The following is a 22,738-nucleotide window of genomic DNA, read 5'->3' on the forward strand; positions in this document are numbered from 1 at the left end:
ACTTGAACGCCCCAGGCTGATGTCGTTCAAGCCCGTTAGCCAGAACCCTCGGCTTTGGCCGGGCTCACTGTATATCTTGAAACAATTTGGCTATGTCCACTGTATCTGTTCCCCCAAAATGATACTTTTGGACCCACTAGTTGACCACAGCATTCGCCAGTGATCACTATATAAATCCTTTGGGCCCACTAGCCAGGGCCTTTGGCCCTGGCCAGTGAGCACAGACTTTGTGCGTGCTCGTTGTATATTTTTTAACTGGGCCACTAGCAGTGGCCTTCGGCCATGGCCACTGTACATGTTCCCCAACTTCTTTTTATATTAATCACATTTGTTTAACTCTTTTTTAAAAACTTTGTTCCCGTACCCACGGTTATATTAGTGAAGTACTTCAAATAACCGCGGTTGTCTGTAGGCCCTCACAGATAACCAGGGTTATCTATGAAAAGCGCACAAAAGCCAAAAGTTTCCCTGCTCTCATAGGCCCTCACCAAGTGCCCTCTCCTCTTAGCATGCCCCTTCCCGACCCCCTTCAGGTCCTCTTTCCCTCCCTAGCCCTTTCCCATTCCCCCAGCGCTCGCTGTTTTGTGTGATGCACTTTCATTCCCGATCGCGCTTTCTTTTATAACCACAGTTATCCCGCGAATAGCCTCTGTTATGAGAAAATGTTCGAGCTCTGAACTTGGTCTCTAGACACCCCCCAACTCTCCAATTCCACATGGTGTCCTTTTTCCCCTCGACACCTTTAACCTAATGCCATTTCATCCCTTTCCCCCCTCCCAATGGCATATGTTTCACTTTTCATTGTTGGCTAGCCGCGGTTATTAGCGTAATAAACACGGTTACACCTTGCAATGGGCAAAAAAGAAAAAGCCGGGTTTTCATTTCTGAAACGTCACTCTGCTGCAATGCTCCATGGGAGATATAGCTATAGTTTTGAGAGAACTGGGCCGCCCCTCCTCTGGCAAATATTTTTAAATCTTCAGAACGCAATAACCCCAGACCCTTCCCAGAAATCAAGTAATCGATTTGTGCCCAATTATTTAGTAGCTGGTCCAATGCTGTCCATCGGTTTCTGCTGTGCGCTGCTCAGAAATTTTGACTTTTTCTCTATGGTAAAAGGAATGGGGAGTAACCCGAAACACTGTTCTTTTAACTTTCTTAATATTTTTTTCATTTTTTAACAGATCTTTCCCACAATGTCCAGTCTGGGGAGCCCATGACAATCGTTTTGCTTGCAATTCAATTTTTCATGTTTCCTATGTATCTCTATACTCAGCTTAATTGCCACACTATCGTATATGCTCACAGTGACAACATATGTCATTATATCACGTTCAAGGAATATTCAGCAATGATTAGGGTTTCTTCATATATGTTATAATTCCCAATATATTGGGAACTAATACCACTTGAGTTGCTTGTCTGTGTGGTATCATTTCCATTTAAGAAGTCTATTTGCCCTTTGCTAAAGCTTTTCCAATTGTTACTATGTTTACTTTCAGGAGCCAAACCATGGTCCAATGTGATGGAGATTCTGGAAGAGAAGGATGGGGTTGACACCGAGCTGCTTGTCTATGCGATGACACTGGTGAACAAGGTAAAGGTTTCTGCGATCTGACACAGGCGCTTTATGGAAAGCGTGCAACATCAAAGTTACTTGCACATGCGCACTACCATGTCAGCCTGTCTCATTTTGGATCTATTAGATATCCGTTATACAAACTAAGCCAGCTGCTTCTCAAACTGTATATACTTTATTTCCCAATGCCCTTATTATTTAATGGCATAAACAAGTGGTATTTCAAATTCCATGTTTTTACCACCTTCCTGATGACAACATTTACCACATAAAGTATTTACCTCATGTGGTAAACAGCACGTTATCAGGAATTTTGAAGGAGCATAGGATTTTCCGCAAATATTCAACACTACTCAAAAGGTGTAGGTAAACATTTTAAATCCACCAGCGTCAAACAAATATTTTGCACTTCAACTGAACAGATGATTTAGCACCTCTCCTGAAGATGAGAGACAAACTGCGGTGCCTTCGTATAGGGGATGACAATGTGGGCTTCTCGGATGCCTGCCTTCTCACGTCTTTGCTATATTGTGCACACAAGAGTGACTTCTGAGCCTATGGTGCATTATTGTAAATGCTGGGCTAGTGGTATGGCCTGCTTCTGTATCCAATCCATGTCTAATGTGTACAACCAACAAATATGTAAACAAACAGCCAACCAATCCGCACTCAACTCCAAGCAGCAGAAGTTATAATTTTCAGGCATACCTCATGTGGTGGAACCCTCTGATTTCCATATGCAGTGCCATTAATTACAGCATGCGGAACTCAGTTAATAAATTCCACCTGGGTCATGATGAGGGCCTAACTTTTAACAGTGTGAATAATCTGAAAGCTGCCATGGTTTTGGCAACTGGGTCTGTCTAGAAAGAAGCGCAATTGTCATAAAGGGTTGGGCGAACAGGAAGTGGCTCGTCACCTAATGACTGGTTATAGCCTCTTGGTGAAGACCTATGAGAAATGTTTGACTCGCTTTGTTTCTTCATTGTGCAATTTGAGTGAAGAATGCTTTTGGATTTATTGTATCCATTCAGTCAATACTGCTCTGATGATTGCGCTATACAATGTTTGGAAGATCATTGAGAATAAACTGGGCTAGGGCCTGGTGGGCGGTTTCTTGTGTGATCTTAGAGCCGCCAGTGGTATATTTTATTCTCGTTATTTTACTCTATTTTATTTTATTCTATCCAAATGTATATACTGTCTGAGAAATAACTGTGTACACGTTTTAGTGTTTTTGGATGTTTTTATGTGCATTTGAACTAATATACACCTTAAAAATCAATAAAATAAAGCCATTTTGAATGGCACCTGCTTAGAAATCGCCCATCATTCTACCCTGTGATCTGCCCTCTATATTCATAATGTTTTGATGCATTACGGTCAGAGTACAGTTCCTATCAAGTGAAGCCCAAAGAATCAGCATCACACATTTGGAGTTCATATGGTCTAGGGATTTAAAGAGCTGACAATTGAGAGACTGAGTCAAGAAGTCAATTCCTGGTTGTCCATTAACACAGCCCTGGGTGCAAGGGAAACCCCTTGATCCCTACTTGGAGCAGAGCTTGCTACAGTATGCTAACCCACTAGAAAAAAGGCAGTCGATAGGATTCATCTCCTCTCCTATATATCCTACATCAAAGTTCTCAAACCCCAGCATCTCCAGTTCGACCTACCCCCGGTTTCCTTCATACAATCCTTCTGACCTCTGTACCATAAAACCTCCGAATCACAATATCGCATATACCTCGTATGAGACTGATACCTAACTCACCATGTCCCTGTCCTGTTACCAGCCCATTAATCTTCCCTTGGTCCCCACTCTGCCTAATCTTTCTGCTAGCATCTAATATTAACGGTCATAATATATGGTTGCCCGCTAAGTTAGGCGTGGACATCACTGTCACTGTACCTGCATTCTCCTTGCTCGATGCCTACATTGCCACCCAGTTCTGTTTTGTGCCACATTGCTCTGCCATCTCCACCTCTCTCTCAGTGGGCATGCAACCAGATCCTGTTTAAGTTGGAGAATTCAAGGGCGGTGGATCAAATGGTTTAGATGATTCATAACCACTGGCGTGGCTCTGGGCAACCCTCTGTTGTTTTTTCACCTTAGCATGCCATTATAAAAGGAGAAAAACATGTTCTAATAGGGCTTGGTCTCGCCCTAACTGCTAGTCAAATCCCTTTAGCACAACCAAGCTCAGCCATTCTTTGGCCTCAGTGTATTATCAGTGAGGTGTAGCGTGATGTTCTAGACACAGAAAGCTCGGGACTCGTACCTTGGCATACCCGCCCCACTTTGGGTGATGGGTGGAACGTTTTGTATGAAATGGGTGGAATTTGCGAGGATTGGATGCCCACACCCCTTCCTAACACCATTGCTTTGCTCAGGATTTTAAGTTGGACTCCTGGCACCTAGTGCCACAGAATTCTAGATACCTCGGGGTGTGGCAGCTTGCTTAGTTCATCCCAGAGGATGTTCTCTCAGTAATGGTACACAACATCCTGGAGACTCAGTTTAGAAACTGCAGACTTCTGGCCAGAAATCCCTGCCATTGATGTAAGCCATTTTGCATGGCCTGTGCATTGCAGCATGTTGTGATTAACCCAAGTCAATGCATAAAATTGTCCAGCCGATAGGCACTGCCAGATACTTAATTTCAAAAAAGGTCATTTAGTCTCCGGCTTTGACTCACTGAAGTTACACACCTGCATCTGTCCTTGTTACCGCCAGTGCTGTCATCTCCTTTTCCCAGTGAAATCTCTTGACATAGTGGTAAGGGGTTGTTGCGGTTGGTGTGCAGAATGTCGTTATCAAAACAACCAATGTTTCGGTCGAGTAAATTAAATCATGTGTAATTGGAGAATAATGAGATCTGCTTTGTAATCCTGTGCATATTTCTGTTTTAACAAATGTTGCAAAGATATTTCAGTCCATCCACTGGACTAATGCCACCGCAATCCCGTTAGCCTCCTAGAGTGCCATCAGAATTTAGAGAGCACATCTGCTCATTCATCAGACATATTCATGGTCTACTCAAGATTTACTAAAAGGTAGCCCCATATTTTTCATGTGCATTCGAATATTTTTAAATATGATCTCATATTTGTTTTATTGGACTGAATAGTGACATTTCCATGAACTAATGAATTGGTGACATGGCTCCAAAAGCTCTTTTTTAGGAAATTGTGAAAACTCAGAAAATCACTTAGAAGGTCAAGTACAGTGTCAGCATTTCAAAGCTTTAAATCTCAGCCCTAATGGAAAATATGAGTACAGCCAGCTCTAGAGACTGCTCTCTGTCGGAGCCTGACTGCGAGGCTGCAACTCCGGATCGCCACTTGGAACCACTCGTTGGCACCACCGGGTACTTTAAAAATTGGGTGACCACCAACGTGTCGGTGAGGTATTTATACAATTTTGTGAGACATTAAATAAGCTGATTAAAAAGAACACACTTTAATGGAAATTGAGAAGGTCACATCGTCCAAAGGCTTGGCACAGGTAAAAAGAATGTCTTACTTCCAGGCTGGACTAAGCCAGACCCCATCCAAGAACAAGACAGCAGAAACTTATATTAAGGGGCTGATTCATGGAATTATTTGCGGCAAAAAATGGGGATTTGTGCGCCATTCTTCCCGCAAATCCCTGTTTAACAAATGGGGATTTGCCGGCAGAATGGCGCACAAATCCCCGTTTTTTGGCAGACAAATTCCATGAATCAGCCCTTAAATGTTTTCTGACCTCAGACCTGATCTACATATCCCCAAAGCAAAGTTACCACTAGCACTATGCTACGTTGTTCTGTTGATTCTCACCATTTGCTGTCCTCCTTGGGCCAACATGAGCAGAATATAATAGTATTAGGTTTTGTATAGGGCTTACTGTTGGATTTCTACCACTTCTTAGCACTGTAATATTAGCGGTAATATTAACTGGTATTAGTACCCAAGTAATTGTAATCAATGTATCAACCTCAGAAGGATGAAAGGCTGAGTTTGCTATGCTGCGATTTGGACTGGTGAATTGCATGCTGGCCCCATGTCATAGGTGACACTTTACCCCTCACCTACCTCCTCCCATCCTCTAAGTCAATCTACATTTATTTTCCTGAGGTATGCAGGCTGGGATACAGGAGCGTGAGAGATCATATGGCACCAGAAGTGACATTATAGCAACCCTATCTTTTTCTCAACATACAGCAAAAATACTGATGTGGCACTGGTAGCAATATATTGCCAAGACTTTACCATGAATCAAAACATTGGAACGCCCTCCCTCAACCCGTAAGGGCCGAAAAACCTTACTGGGCCTTTCGAAAAGACCTCAAATCCTGTCTGTTCGGCTGAACTAATTGACGAGAGCCATCGCCGCCTACATCAGTAGTCCCCGGCATGGCAACGGCACTGTCTCTGTCTCTGAATTTATGGATAAACATTGCCTTAGGGGAATGTCTTCCTTTGTGCTTGGCCCCTCTGCGATTGATGGAATCTCTGCTTATGACATAAAGAGAAAGCAGTCTTCACATTATGGCAATTCTGAGATGTTCCATCAGCTTCAAGCAGATAACATTTGTCACAGGGGCTGCAAAGTCCTATAGGCCCTGGGGGGGCTTCCTGTAACGGATCTAGACAGCACCCAATGCCCCATCCTGTCTGGCTATGGTCTTCTGCACCCTCACCTAGTCATTGAGGATGACTCAGAGCCTTGCACCCACGAGTGTAAGTGCAGCGTGCATTTGCACAGATCCCCATAAGACTCCCACAACCCAACCCAATGTAGAAGGGTCTTTATCATAGGGCGAAAAAAGAAGCAGACAATATAACATCTCGCTCACTGTGCTTTGGGAAAGGCACAGTGCAGGTACACACTAAATAAGTATCAGTCTGTTTTCTACATTTAGCATATTGTGGTGCCACGCTTAACCTGATTGGAGCACATGCACCTCTCAGAAGCCATTTCTGCAATAAATCTCGAAGGCCTGCAAACTCAAACTATGGATCCATGCATTCACTAGATTATGACCTCTGCTTGTTTTTGGGAAGATGTCATCTCATTGTGTACTTAACCGATGCACCCAGTTGAGCACATGCGATCTGCCCCTTTCTTTTCACAAGCAATTAAAACAACAACCACTAGCAAAGCTAATAGTTTTGGGGTTTGCATTTGTGTATTGCATTTTACATCTATAGGCAAGAATACAGTGAATACTTGGGCCCTAGGCACCCATTCATTCGAAATACGTCTACAAGTTCTTATTTGCAAACAAATAACGTTAGTAATAGACATAGTAAAATGACGTCTGTTCACTGTGGTGAATGGAAGTACTTTAACCATATACTTCCTCCATTCCTCCGCACCCATCACCCACTTTCCTGCAGAGATACTCGGCCCCTAAGGTTACCCCTAGTGTCAGGAAGTGGGCTTTGCCACATAGGGTATAGAGCAAAGGTGACTGTGGGCACCCCTGCCGAGTTTCTCTTTGTGTTGGGAACTGCTTAGATGTACGTTTTCCCAATACGATCCTTGCTACCAGATTTCAGTGAAGTGCAAATGCAATATTAATGAAACCTCCAGGTATTGTCATCTTTATCATAGCCTCCCACGAGCACTCCCAATTGCCTGTTGAAATGTTTTCTTTGCATTGAGCATAATCAGGGCTAGTTGTGATACTGATATAACTGTCCGGTCTGTAACCACCCTCGCTGTGTTAGCATGTGAGGGGGTACTCCTGTCAGGTAGGGACATATTTTGGATGTTAGGCCCCAACTCTAAAACCACCTCTGCCAATCGGGTAGCATGCACGTTTGCATAGATTTTACAGTCTGCATTTATGAGCACAATGGGCCTGTATAATGCTCAAAGCTCTGGATCCTTACCCTTTTAAGGGGTTATGAAACTATTGGAGAAGCCGACATGTTTAACAAGCTTTAGGTACACTCTGCAAATATGTTTCCAGAACCATTTATAAAACTCAATTGCATTCCCATCTTTGCCAGTAGCCTTCCCTAGTGCCAAAGGTGGACAGCATTTTAAATTCCTTGCATGGTATTTTCTTCATGACGAACCCTTCTTTCTGCCTTTGACAAAGTTGGGATCATTTCACGGCGAGCTTCCATAAAACAATGTATTTGATCTTCAGCATATGAATTGTCTGCCCTACTTCAATTGCTGTCCACGCTGTATTTTAGTTTGATTGCCTATTGCCCTACTGTATGAATTGTTTGCCCTACTTCAACAGCGCACTGCTGTATTTTGCTGCTTAGCACTGTACGAAGTGTTTGCTCAAATTTATTTGTTGTCCCATTGTATTTTGCTTCTGAGCACTGTATGAGTTGTTTTCTCTAGTTGAATTGTTTGACCTAGTTTGATTGTTATCCCACTGATGGATCCACCAGGACAACACATCAACACAACTCCGACCCTGAACCATTCAAAGCCTTAACCGACCAGGGTCACACTAGATAAACTGAGAATAGTTATTACCCACCCAGTCCCACACCTGAAGATTAGGTTCAGACGCACCTACCAATCCAAAGTATAATAAATAGGATACAGTTGGATCAGCGCAACATCACCAAAGCAAGTCGGCCCACGAGGAACCAGCAACATCCCAACCCACGTGTATACAACTGTAACGGAACCATAAGTACCTGAATCAGGATACAGACCCCGCTAACCCAACCGTCAATATTCTGCATACTTAAACCCACACAAAACCAACTCTCTCCCAGCAATCCGCACGCACTTTACCACACCGCATCAACAACACATAAACTTCACCCACAGCACTCGAGGCCTTCGCCCGATCCGATACTAGCACCAAAGCCCAGCACTCAGTGTATACCGAGCTGAAGCTGCCAACAGCACACCACCTCTCCCACTCTCCTTCTCCCCTCTTCCTGACTAACCCTACCCACCCTTCCTGTTTACAGATCCGCCAGAGCGCCTGGGGACCAATTCCGTTGGTGACGGTAGCTATACCGCTAACATAACATAACATAACACTGTATTTGCTCCTTAACATCATAGGTCAGTTGGTTGCCCACGGTATGAATTATTTTCGCCAACATTAACACTCTTCTTCACATGTAGACACACTAGACACAAACTATACTGCTTGCACACAGCAATTTAAATTCCAACCCTACAGACATCAAACAACAGAACTGTACACCTCTACAATGATGCAGCCAATGCAACCCAGCACCAAGGGAACACAAGGGTACACAAGGTTCACTCCTGGACACATGTGACTTTATACCCTGAACACAGACCATCTAGTAACATACCCTCACACCGTGCCCATGTGCACTGGAACTGAGCGCATCAATACAGCAGCAAAGCCATCCCGCATTTGTCCTCTCTTCCCACTAACATAACCCCTCTCTTTTAGATCCACCAGAGACCATGGAAATAGCAGCGGTCCACTGTATAAATCCCAGTATCCTAACATAATATGCCTTTTACTGATGTTGAGAGTCAGCCAACACTAACTTGCAGACATGTTTTTCTTTTACAGTAAGCATGGTGATGGCCCGCAGGCATGAGTGAGAGTGGATTGGTGGTGATAGAAATTGTGTGGTAGGGTGAATGGGGTGCCCAGTGTAGCGCTAGAGTGGGTTAATGGTGTGTAAGGGTGCAGAAGGAAGGGACTGACACATGGATGGCATGATTGTTAGCATAAACCTTTATTTAATCAAAATACAAAGGAAACCTATCCCTCCCTCACTCTAAGAGGGGTTTCCCTGCCTCAATTAAGGAACTACAGATTCAGGCCGAATGTCCAGTGTCCAAGTAAATGAAAAGTGCTCAGCGTTGTGTGTCAAAGGCCTACTTCTGTCCCTTACATTTGTAACTAATACTAAAGAGTTAGTGGATCTTCTTGGTCCATAAAAATGGGTCCTTTCTTCTGGACAATGGACTATAGCTCCAATTGCAGGTGGGAGCTTCAACTGAGAGAATGACTTCCTTCCCCAGATCTCAGTTCCTTTCCAAGATACAAGTGGTCAGAAATGTGAGGCGGACAACCTCGTAAAGGTTTTTCATAAGATGCCCTTTTATTAACTCAAAAAGGTTTGATAAACACCTCACTGTCCCTACCCTGAAGAGGATTTCCCTGACTATCAAAAAACACTAAAGGAAACCCTCTAATAAATATAGGCAGCAATGAGGTAGGGTGGGTGAGGTCAGGCAGGCATGAGTAATGTTGGGTTGGTGGGGGCAGGTAGAGGTGAGCTAACGTGGATGGGTGGTAGGTCTGAGCTATGGTAGTTAATGGCAGGCAGGGTGGATGGCTGGGTGCAAACATGCAAGGAAGAGCTAGGTTCCTTAGATAAGGGTTGGGCAGATCATAGTAGCTAGGGTGGGTAAGGTCAGGCAGATAAGGGTGATCCAGTGTAGATAGATGGGTGGGGACATGCCGTGTTGTGTTAGGGTGCGTGGGTATGGGAAGGCACGGGTGAAATGCAATTTCCACAGCCCTTGTTAGGAGCAGCACGTTTTACAGAGACTCCTTCTTCAACTCAGTTGACTTGACGGAGCTTGCAGTGTATAGCTGGCATAATGATGTTCTAACTCGTGACCTACAGAACAGAAGGACGGGGTATTGAGGAGAAAGACATGACTGCATAGGGAAGAGGCCGGGCAGTGACAATGGGGAAACATAATACTTTGAGTCAATGACAGTGATATGTTCATTGCATTTGATCGTCAGAAAAAAATGAAACATTCTAACTGCATTTAGCAGGAGCTACATTGCTGTGCAGCAGTGGGACATAATCAAAACAAAGTACTTTGCAAAAGGCAGCAGGTGCTGTGGCGATGGGCATCTGGAGCTGGGTTGATGAGTGATCATTTGGTCGCAAGCAGAGCGTGTGTTTATCGGACGGTGGTGTTAAAACTCAGCAAGTGTAGTCTCCTTATACTTGCTGATCATGGACTGCTGGGGCCTGCTGGTGTGCTGCCCACTTCCCTGTCAGACACACACATCCAGCTCTCACAAGCACACCCATACACACACAGATTCCCACACAGGCATGCACACAAACACACTCTGAAATGCAGGCTAATTAACTAATTGAAACTATCGTGCACCCCTGTTGCATTTCCATTGGGCTAGACTCCTGGGCTGCAGGCCTCCTGGCATCATGGCATTACGTGAAAATGTAACTTTGTGTCTGTGCTGCGTCTGATAGTAGACTGGCACATGAGTATTGGGGCAGAGGAGGGCAGGCCAGCAGAGAGGAGCAGAGAACATATGTGGAAACCCTGAACCACTTACTGTCAAAACCTCCCATGTTCCCTAACACAGCACCCTAGAAGCAGCGTGGTCCTGAAATCCGGACTGAATGACTCATTCCCTCATTCGCTCGCTCACTCACAAACACTTTCGTTGCTTTTGTTCTCTACTAGCAATGCACAATGGAACTACACCTAAACACACACACACCCTCTCAAGGGTTCAAAAGGGTTGGAAGCTGGGGGCTATTTAGCTCTTGGATAGGGCTTGGTTAGCTTGACACCAACAGCTGCTTTTGGCTCAACCAAACCAAATGGTGAATCAGAAATATACCTACCTGACATTAACTGTGCCTTGGAATTTGCATGAAAATGCGCATTAGTAAACCTGTAGAAGACACGCAAAGAGTGAACGCTCTTATATATAAAGTTATATAGTTGCTTTTCGTTTTAGATTGGTTGCATGCTATTTATTATTAGTGCCTCATTCTGCGGCAGAGAAAGGGTGATTAAGGTCACATCAAACAAAAAGAGGTCTAAGCATAGATGGTGTGGTAGTAAAGAGACAGTACCAGAGATTAATGAAGTAATAGATGTATTGGCAGAGTTATGTTGTACTGGCAAAGATTAGAGGTACTGCAAGATGGATGAACTGACAACAAAAGAAATTTAAGACAAAAGGGAAAGTAATGTAAAGAGAATATCAAATTGGAGGCATGTAAAGCAACATGGCCAGAGGCAGGATTCAAAAGAAACCGTGAGCAATAGCGTCCAAGACTGATCAACAAAGCAATGGAAAGAGGGATTCAAGACTATCATTTTTGGGTGCATTTTACAGTTTGGGAAAAAGTACGTTCCATCATTTTTCATGCACTCCATTCATCAGACTGGACATTAATAGCTCCCGGCCGTGACTAGTAGCTTCTGCTGAGAGGACAATCCTGACATCCAGGGGCTACTTCCAACTCCTGCACCATGAACTCCAATTTCAACTTCTGCACCCTTTCTACAGATCACTTGACGGCAGTGTGCTGCTACCATTTTAAACCGTGGATACACCTTTTCTCACAAACGCACTTCTTGCACACTGCAGTGTCATGAAGGAAACTCGCATACCTTCACAGAAACTGCAGCACAATCACCCCCACCCCCTCCCTACACACACAAACAGTGCAGGTCACTCCAGCAGTGGTTTGGTAGCCCAGGCACATATACAGTGACACAGATATCAAAATCACACACTCACTGCAGGGCATACTACCTGTGCCGCGTGATAGGCTCCCACGTCTCCCCACAGAACTTCTTGATTTCCGACGCTCTCTGCACCTTAAACACTGCTTGTGTGCCACTCTGCATATGTTGACACCATCAGGGCTGCTGTAGAGCCTTTTCTGCTGATCCAAGCAATATTAAACCTTTACTTCTTGGGAGTTCCCTAAAGGCGTTGACTGTGTCCATCTGCGTGCATTACCATCGGCAATATACTGCTGAAGCCTGGTTAGACTGTGTATCCCCTTTGTGGGTATTACCGTTCACAAAGGGTGTGGACGTGTGCTCCTCTTAAGACCCCTCGTGTCCCTCTGCCACTTCTTTATTTATTTATTTATTTGCATTTATAAAGCACGCAGAGTGAGCAGCAGAGTGAGGTTGCAGACAGCGGCAGACCGGAGTCTTTCTGCTGTTTCTCCACTTTTTCCCAGCATACCTGTCTACAAAGGGGCCTCCCACCCGCGGAGCGGCCGCGGAGTGAGCAGCAGAGTGAGGTTGCAGACAGCGGCAGACCGGAGTCTTTCTGCTGTTTCTCCACTTTTTCCCAGCATACCTGTCTACAAAGGGGCCTCCCACCCGCGGAGCGGCCGCGGAGTGAGCAGCAGAGTGAGGTTGCAGACAGCGGCAGACCGGAGTCTTTCTGCTGTTTCTCCACTTTTTCCCAGCATACCTGTCTACAAAGGGGCCTCCCACCCGCGGAGCGGCCGCGGAGTGAGCAGCAGAGTGAGGTTGCAGACAGCGGCAGACCGGAGTCTTTCTGCTGTTTCTCCACTTTTTCCCAGCATACCTGTCTACAAAGGGGCCTCCCACCCGCGGAGCGGCCGCGGAGTGAGCAGCAGAGTGAGGTTGCAGACAGCGGCAGACCGGAGTCTTTCTGCTGTTTCTCCACTTTTTCCCAGCATACCTGTCTACAAAGGGGCCTCCCACCCGCGGAGCGGCCGCGGAGTGAGCAGCAGAGTGAGGTTGCAGACAGCGGCAGACCGCGGTCTGAGCGTGGACTAAGGGAAAAGCTACCGATATGGATACACATTCGTGTACAGGTGAGCCTGAGAGGACTACATTCGCAACGAACATTGTGAATGAACAGCCAGCTACAATGGTGGACTCACCTCAATCAGGTACGCCACCCTCTATCTATCACTTGCGGGGAGCGGAGGGTCCCGTAAAGGATCCTTCAGCCTGTGACTTTTTAGCCCTCCCCGCTGCCCGCCCACTCTCCCCGCCTCCCATGCTGGAAAAGTCTCCCCTTCACGAAACCTGTTTTCCCGTTACCCTACCTACTTCCCTTATTCTTTCACCGCCTTCCCCTCCCCTTACCTGTTCGATTTTGGAGGTGGAGACTGCAACAAATCATCGGGTGCTTAGACCTCTGAAGGAGACCTGTCCTGGAAGAGGACCTCTTCGGAAGCGTGGAGAGAAGAGCACTGCTCTCAAGCGGGTGCCGAAGCGCACTATTTCGTCTGATCAAGCCGAGCCTCCTGTGACACCTAAACCCAAGACCGCGAGACTCTTGCTGGACAATTCCTGCGACGAAGCGCCCTGCCTCACACTGGAAATGGAACAAGGCAGGCCTTCGCTTTTGATGGACTTGAGAGGCAACTCGCTAGCAGAGACTCAGCGGAGAAGAATTATCGTACCAACAATGTCGCCCCCCCGATCCGCACGTGCGCGCCGAGAGGGGGAGGAGAACCAGACTGCTAGAAATCGTACAGCTCGCGATGTATTGCCTACTGCTGATGCGAACTGCAATAGCCCCAAGGGAGAAAAAGATCAATCTGAGACATATGTGGGACAACGTCCAAGGACGGCAGCGGTCACCGACGACGAGTTTTCAGAACACCCAAACACTAGAGGCAATGACCAAGATGCTACGTCTAAGCCGTTGGGGCCTGCAACGAAAACTTTATGTGCTGCGCAAATCCATACTGCATCAGCACCAGAAAATCAAGAGTGCAATTTAAAGGAACCCCGGCTGATGCTATCCGGGGCCAATGAAAAATCTAGAGACTCATCCAATTGTAAAACTGCACACCGAAATACGGCGGTTTTCGATTACTCAGTGGATGGAAATACCGAGGACATTGAAACCATCACGGAATCGGGTACTGCAACTAAGACCCTGGTAAAACCGACCGTTGCTTATTTCCAAATGAAAACCCAATCGAAAAAGAAACAAGAAAAAACGGGAACGGATAACGAGAGCCTGGATATCATATCCTTAACGACGATCTGTAAACCGCACCGACATAATTATAACAAAGTGAGAAGTAGAATGACTCCAAGACCGAAAGCTCTACCAAAAAAGAAACGGGGGCCAAAAGCTGGTCCCATCAAAGGCTGCACAGTGGCAGCCATGAACGATTTTTTTAGAACGAAGCTGGAGCTAAATCTAAATCAAGGTCATGAGCTGTCAGACTGTGAAATCTTTGAGAGCCTAGGTGAAGCAGAAACAAATATACTAAGACCTGAGTGCCTTATAGCAGAGGCCACTGCAAGTCCAGATCCACCGATCAGTCTATCAGCCAAAGTACAAGGAGGGTCCCTTACTCCTCTAAGATGGCACTACTCTAATAATCACAAGAAGATGACTGAATTGAGTGAATCAACGGGAAAGACCACTGAAACAAGCTCCCAAGCCTCACTGGAGGCTGAACTAAGGACAGAAAAGGAGAGAATTGAAGAAGAGATCTTGACCCTAGAGTCTAATACATATTCACATGAAACCATAATTATAGAAGGCAGCTTTACTAAAGAACCACGAGACACGGACCCAAAAAGCGCTAAGAACAAGAGACCACAAGCAGATGAGAAGCTAGCGATGGACGCCGGAGCAGTGCCGCCTCCAGCTGAGCGAGGCCCAACTGTTTCCCCAAAGGAACATGAGATCAACAGGGGAAAAACAATTCTACTACATCGCGCACGATCTGTGACGCGGAGTCTCGAGGAAACTCAACAGTCACAGTCACATTCACTAAACCTCGTGCAGCAAAGTATGGATCAATCAACATTAATGTCGTCAGTGACGATAGCAATGGTGCCATTCACAAAGATGTACGAGACTATAAATGACACGCTTCGGGACCAGATGTCTATGCTTTCCGTAATGCAATCTAAATTGCAATATTTGGAAGGCTACATTATGGGGGCCCAAAACCCTGAAATGGAAAGAAGCACGCAAAAAAAAGGACAGGTTGAAACCTGTCGCTGCGGTATTGTCTATGGATCCCATCCGCCAGTTGAAGAACCAGAGAACAAACAATCACAAAATCCCAACACAGATCAGATAGCCCCCTCTATCAGACAGGACGAAACGGTTGGGTCATTGGCACATGATGATAGAGTCACCAACACTTTTAATATCGAACAAGGCGGTGAGCCACTGGACGCTATTATAGCTATTCTTGACGAAGGAGAGAATCATATGGTGACGGAAAACGAAGCAGTCACGATGGGGGCAAACCAAGAAACAGCTAATCCCTTTTCCTACATCCAGACTGGGGACAAAGTCGGGAACCCCAGTAAAGACACCACTGCAAAGCCAAAGAACTTTACATTTGGAATATTCTCGCAACAAAAATCAATTGTTAATCAAACTTCGAAGAAGGAAGGGAATAGACCAACTACTTCTTTGGTTTCTCAAATACCTCTGAAGCAGCTAAAGGTTGCCGTTAGGAAAAACGGTCTTGCAAAGAAAGCAGTGAAGAAAACAGCTACTCGAACTATTGATGAGAGTGAAAAGCGATCTAATTGTGCAAAGGAAAAAGAGCCAGTTCTTATGGTTTTGGAGCAGTCGGATGGGAGTCTTGTGACTGTGGATGAGACAGGATCCGAAAATTACCCAACAAAATCGTCAAAGAGAAAGGTACACAGAGCGATCATGGACTCTCCCAAAAATGAACCACCACACAAGGTCTTTATGTACGAAATTCCTGACTCACCAATAGAAGTAACAGTGAAAAATCAAAGACCGCAAAAAGTTGACTCCATATCCACTTCGAGTTCAAGGCCTAACATCCAGAAAGAACAAAGATCAAACGAGAGATGTAGACACGTTACAAATATATGGAAGGAAAACAAAATCTGGTCTACTCCGGCTCACACTCGAGATCAGGCGGATAAAGGAGAGCGGAAAAAGGCTCGTAAACTTAGCCACGATAACAAAAAAAAGACCTCAGACTCTTACCTCCAATACATTACTGAGGTGAACCAGAAAAAAAAAGGAGAAAGCACATTAGAACAAGACCAAGAACGGAAAAAAGCAGCAAAACAAATCCTAACCGCCCATATGTTAAGACTGAAAAACATCAACTCAAAGCAAGAGGATATAACTATGAACAGATCAAATATTTTAAAAATTTTGACCCAAATCACAAGTCTGAAGCAGATTGAAAATAAAGACCTGTGGATAGTAGAACCAAGCACCATCGGGAGAACTGATTATTCTTATATACATCTCCACTCGGAAAATACTAAACGATACATACTGAGAGAATCCGAAAATCTACTATCAATGGGATTTGAACTAACTGACCCCAAACAGGTTCACGTAAAAAAGGATTTATTTACACGAACTGAAAGAGACAAGAGAAATATAAAGGCCACCCCGCAAATGAGCACTAGATACATCAGCAAAATGCCTCACGTACAGCCAGGATGGATGAATCGTAGTCCACCCAATCTAAGAACTGGAGTGGATAATCAAAAAGAGAGAAAAAGACCCGAGATAATTCCACAAAAAGACGCGCACCGGGAACAAAACACTCATCGAAACAAACGACCCCTACAATCTAACGGTAATAACCGGTCTCCCAACAATGATGGTAGACTAAGTTCAAATGAAGTGGAATCTTGGACATGGCACAGAGCTGAAGCTTCAAATCGAAAAAACCACTAGCAACGATTGAGGGGAATGAAGATCTTTATGTGCTTGGGAAAGCCAAAAGTACGGAAGACACAAACTCCATCGCCACATCCACTAAGACTTGGCAGTTGGAATACGAGAGGCTTTGCACATTTAACAAGAGAAACCGACGTTAATCTGGGAAATTTTGATGCACTCTGCCTCCAGGAGACCTGGTTAACTACTAAACCCCAACTAGATGGTTACGACATAGCATTCACGTGTGCTAGAAAAGGTGAATCGGGAAGACCATCAGCAGGCCTCATTACCGCCATCAAAGCAGGATCAGGCCTGGAAATTTTTAAAATACTAAAAACTCCTTACTGGATACAAGCCTTGCTTCTTACAAGAAAACCCTATATACTGAACCAAAAGGAAAGTTTGATTCTTTTGGTCAACGTCTACTGGAACCCTCAGGTAACAACCAACGAAGACCTCATTAATGAACTTCAAAATGCTTTTGAGGAAGCACAGAAGATATGGAACGACCATAGTACCATTATAGGCGGGGATTTCAACGCCATATGTGAAGGAATTGGCAACCGTTCTACATCGCCAAACCTAAAGTCTCCCGCGCGGGAGAGAGGCATTTTTCTTGACAAGATCATGGCCGAACGAGATATGCACAACCTGCACTGGCAGCGAAATAAGGCAAATCTGGCAATTCCTTCATGGCAACGAGACGAACAAAAAGGAACGATAGACCATATATTCGTCTCGAGAGATATCTTGCCAGAGATCTGCTCCTTTACAATAAGGCCAACAACTTTTAGTGACCATAATCTCTTGGTGACAGAAGTATGGGCCGCCAAACCCCAAACGACTCTGAAGAATCTGCCATTGGAGACAACAGAAAAAGGCAAGCGAGTCAAAATATCTGCAAAGGGTATACGGGAACTGGAAGCCCAATTTGTTGGCTCTCAAATTCCAAGATCAAAAGCGTCAAAAAGAAAAGAGTTTGACCTGGACTACACACCCCTACTAACCAGGTTTCTAATGGACCCAGTAAAAGCATCGGCGGAGAAGAAAGATCAATCTTATCCCCATGCTTATAATAAAGATCTGGTAGCGAAAAGGAAGGAACTCAGAAGACTTAAAAGATTAGCACAAAGAACTCCATCCTCAGAGAACAACGAAAAGTGGCTAAAATCGGCCCGGCACTACAGAAGCTGGCTTCAAAATCACCGTTACCAGCTATATCTGAACGATTCTCAGCAAATGCTGTCAACCATCTGTGGCAAGAAGCCTAAAGAGTTCTGGAACTTGATCAAAGGAACACAAAAGAACACCAATGAGAGTATCCAGAACAATGTGGGTGAGGCGCGCTGGATCGACCATTTTTCAAAATTATTCGCACCCATTAATGCAGTGAACGTAACTGAAATTTCTAAGAGCGACCGTCACAAAAAGACAAGCCCATGGTCTATTCCTGATGATAAAGAGTCTATCTTAGACAAATTAAAGAAATTAAACAACTCGAGGGCTCCTGGACCCGACGGGATTAGTAATCTGGAACTGAAAAAAAATCCTGAGTGCTGGGCCAACATCATGAGTGAGCTCTTCGCTAATTGTAACAGAAAAAGAGCAATACCACCAACATGGCGAAAAGCCAACATTGTGCCCATCTACAAGAGAGGTGCGACCGACGACCCGAACCAATACAGGCCCATCGCCCTCTTGGACGTAATGGGGAAAGTTTTTGCGTCCCTGGCCCTAGACGCGTTCCAAGAGTGGACGCGTTCGTCAAAAGCAATGGACCCATTCCAGAATGGTCTCATTAGAAACTCTGGAACTTCAACGAACATCCTACTCATGAGTGTCCTAAAGGGAAAGGCTCTTCAAAGTGGCAATCCAATCTATGTCGTTTTTATCGACCTGGTACAAGCGTTTGACCAGGTAGATAGGGAGCGCCTATGGGTGAAATTGGAATCTAAAGGCTGTCCGGAGTCAATCCTAAACCCAATCAAGGCTCTACATCAAGGGACATCAATCCGAGTTCGTTTGAGTGCAGATGGTCGACTCTCGGAAGAAATTGAAACAGCACGAGGAGTCAAGCAGGGCTGTCCTTTGGCCCCATCGCTGTACAACTCTTATATCGCCGATTACGAAGATTCCACCCTCACGATCAGACATTTTCCCCCGACAATGGGAGGGGAGAAGATAGATCGACTACTGTACGCGGATGATATCATCCTGATGGATTTAACTCCTATAGGCCTCCAACGACAATTGGACAATATGGTAACATATATGTCGGAAAACAACTTACGCCTAAATACTGCAAAGACTAAAGTGCTCATTCTGGGCAGATCCTTAAAGTGGAATTCCAAGTTTACCTGGCATTGTGACGGAAGGAAGCTGGAAAGAGTGGAAGCCTTTAAATACCTTGGGATCACAATCAGTAACGATAAAGAGGAAAAAACTATGCTTGAAACACTCTGGGCAAAGCTAAAAAATCTCACAGCCCAAGCCAAGGCCGTGGACAAGAAACACGGCCGTTTTTCGATTGTATCTATCGTGAGATTTTATAAAGCCAAGGTTGTTCCGGCCCTAATCTATGGGATGGACGCAATGCTGCTAGCTCCGAACACCATCTGGGAGAAATTGGAAGCTTTCTTTTGGCGAAGGGTCCTTGGTTTAGCCCAATCTACTCCAATTGCACTAATAAGACGAGAGCTATGTATTTCCTCACTGCTGGCAATAAAATTGAGAGCCACCCTGATGTTATACCGTAAGGTAATAAATAATCCAGAAGCCAGAGTACTGGACCTCATACGGAAAGAACTTTCCGAGGGAAATAATCGGACGCTTGTATACTGGGAACAATTCAACCGGAAAATGCTGGAAGAATTGGATCTTCCTGTTGAGACACTCATACACAATCCAAATCGAGTGTCGCAAAAACTTTTAGAAGCAGACTGGATTCATACTCAAGAAGTGGCTTGGTCGTATTCCATCACAGCAAAACTACCAACTGCTCCAATGAAGCTAAATGCTACGCGTGGCTACCTACTGAGGTTTCCAGACAAGAACCTAAGTCGTCTGTTTCTAAGATTCAAGCTGAAACAAATAAAAACCAACGAAATTTTGGCAATTCGCAACCAAGTACCATCGAGTTCCTGCCGCTTCTGTCAATCTATAAATGCCATAGAAAGCACAAAACACCTGCTAATGGAATGTTCCGGGCTCAAAACAAAAAGAGACAAATACCTTGCAGATCCATTGGAAAACCACCTCACCCTCGACGAGGAAAACCTCTGGACACTCCTGACGAACGGGAATAATATCAGATGTGTTATAGGAGTAACACTCTTCCTTAAATCCTTGAAGCTCGAGCAGGAGGAATTTCCTCAAGCCTAAGCTTATTAAAAGGAATCCGGACACTTGATGTATGATGTATGAAGACTACTCATGCCATATTTTTGTAAAAATTGTAACACAATTAAAAAAAAAAATAAAAAAAAAATAAAGCACGCAGAACTGCCCTCAGGCATTGTGGCGCTGTTACAGCAGACTTGAGAGTGAACATAACATAAGATGTAGCAGTATCTTCAGGCATCACAACAGCCTGCAGGAGCAGGAGCCTCCCCCGACCTCTGCAGGAGCAGCAGGCTGCATCCGAAGGGCAGCCTTCCACCAAGGTATGCTGACAATGCTACCCCCACGAGCATTTGTTTTACTCGTATGAGATGTTCTTAGCGCACTAGGCGCGGCATCTAACGTCATTTATCTGGCTATGTAAGTGCTTTAGCCTGATAGCGCTTATTTGCCACAACTCCCCCTGGCAACCCTGATATCCACATTAGCGCCATTGATGTACACAAGGCTCTTGCCAATCCAAGATGGCCGCCCGTGTAGCTTAACTTCTTCGTGCCTCCCTGCACCTTCCATCTGAGGCCAGCACCTCCATGATTGGCTGTATCACGAAAGATACTAGCTAACCCAACGCCGGGAGGCGTGTGCCGGCCCCTTCTGGGAAGGCACTGCAGGCACCTTTACACTGCCGAACCCGAGATCTTCAGGCATCGCAACAGCCTACCAGAGCAGGAGTAGGAGCCTCCCCCGACCTCTGCAGGAGCAGCAGGCTGCATCCGAAGGGCAGCCTTCCACCAAGGGATGCTGACAATGCTACCCCAACGAGCATTTGTTTTACTCGAATGAGATGTTCTTAGCGCACTAGGCACGGCATCTAACGTTATTTATCTGGCTATATAAGTGCTTTAGCCTGATTGCGCTTATTTGCCACAATTCCCCCTGGCAATCCTGATATCCACAATAGCGCCATTGATGTACACAAGGCTCTTCCCAATCCAAGATGGCCGCCCGTGTAGCTTAACTTCTTTGTGCCTCCCTGCACCTTCCATCCGAGGCCAGCACCTCCCTGATTGGCTGTATCACGAAAGATACTAGCCAACCCAACACCAGGAGGCGTAAGCCGGCCCTTCCTGGAAAGGCCCTTAGGGTAAGGCCAACAACCATCGGCATGATCTAGCCAACATGTTATCCGACTTGGCTCACACCCACATTATTCATGAGCCCACTCATATCAAAGGCAGAACACTGGACTGGCTCACTCACCTCAACTGCTCTATTGATCTTTTATCCAATGATCCTTGCATTTGGTCGGATCATCATAAAATAACCTTTTCCATCAAAGCCATCACACACCCCCAGCTACCAGCACGAGAAATAAGAAAGACATTACACCTGACAAACCCCTACCGATACTACTCCCCCTCCTGAACAATATTGACTCAGACTCTGACCCGACAGTCTTAGTGGATATCTACAATCAGGCAATTCTCAAAGCACTGAACACCATCGCCCCCCTAAAATTGCGGAAACCTAAACCACAGCGTCACCTTATTACATGGTTCACGCCGCACCTAAGAGAACTACGCAAAACTAAGAGAACTGCAGAGTCACACTGGAAAAAGTGCCCTACAGCAACCAATAAGAATGAACTAACCTTAGCATCCACTAGCTACAAAGAAGCCATCATTTTTGCTAAAAAAGACACTTACAACAAAAGGATTACGCAAGCAGAATCCAACACAAAAGACCTTTTCAAGATCTTAAAAGAATTAGAATCCCCTATTGCCCCTACTGACAAATGTGTTACTGATGCACTATGGTGTAGTAACATTCAGAAGGCCTTATTAGACAAAATAGCTCGCCTACAATCTAAAATCAATGAATGTGAAAAAATCCCTACTACTAGCTGACCCTGACTACAAACAACTTCCTAACAAATCACCTACCTTTAAGTCTATCTGTAAGCCATTCGGTTTCTCACCCCTTTCAATTTGGGAAGTAGAAAACATCATTAGGAAACTTAAACCATCAAACTGCCAAGGTGATGCCTGCCCTGCCCCGATCATCAAAGCAGCAGCACACGATCTGGCACCATTTATTACCAACTTCATTAATGCCTCCTTCAAATCCGGAGTAGTGCCTGACAACCTAAAGGACGATTGGGTCATCCCACTACTCAAAAAACCTACTCTTGACCCAGACAACCGGTCTAACTACCGGCCCATAACAACCGTACCTTTCTTATTAAAAATACTGGACAGAGCAGCCTATCTGCAAATACAGGCCTACCTAGAATCGAACAATCTTCTTGGACTAAGGCAATCCGGCTTCCGACCCAGACACGGCACGGAAACTGCATTAATAGATCTCACTACCCAGATCCAAATCCTAAAAGACAATGGCAAACTTGAACTCCTCTTACTGCTAGACC

General features: G+C 45.2%; 1 protein-coding gene across 6 annotated transcripts in view; it reads left to right on the plus strand.

The window, feature by feature from the left end:
• FHOD3 (formin homology 2 domain containing 3) overlaps positions 1–22,738 on the plus strand; it is a 1,524,242-nt gene that overhangs the window by 1,104,526 nt on the left and 396,978 nt on the right. For all 6 annotated transcript variants that reach the window (XM_069620636.1, XM_069620637.1, XM_069620638.1 and 3 more), the window contains exon 8: positions 1,503–1,597. In XM_069620636.1, the coding sequence (XP_069476737.1) occupies positions 1,503–1,597 (95 nt within the window). The remainder of the gene's footprint in view (positions 1–1,502; positions 1,598–22,738) is intronic.

The sequence above is a fragment of the Ambystoma mexicanum genome, chromosome 5q (genome assembly GCF_040938575.1).
Source record: "Ambystoma mexicanum isolate Mex_15411 chromosome 5q, UKY_AmexF1_1, whole genome shotgun sequence".
NCBI classification, from domain to species: Eukaryota; Metazoa; Chordata; class Amphibia; order Caudata; family Ambystomatidae; genus Ambystoma; species Ambystoma mexicanum.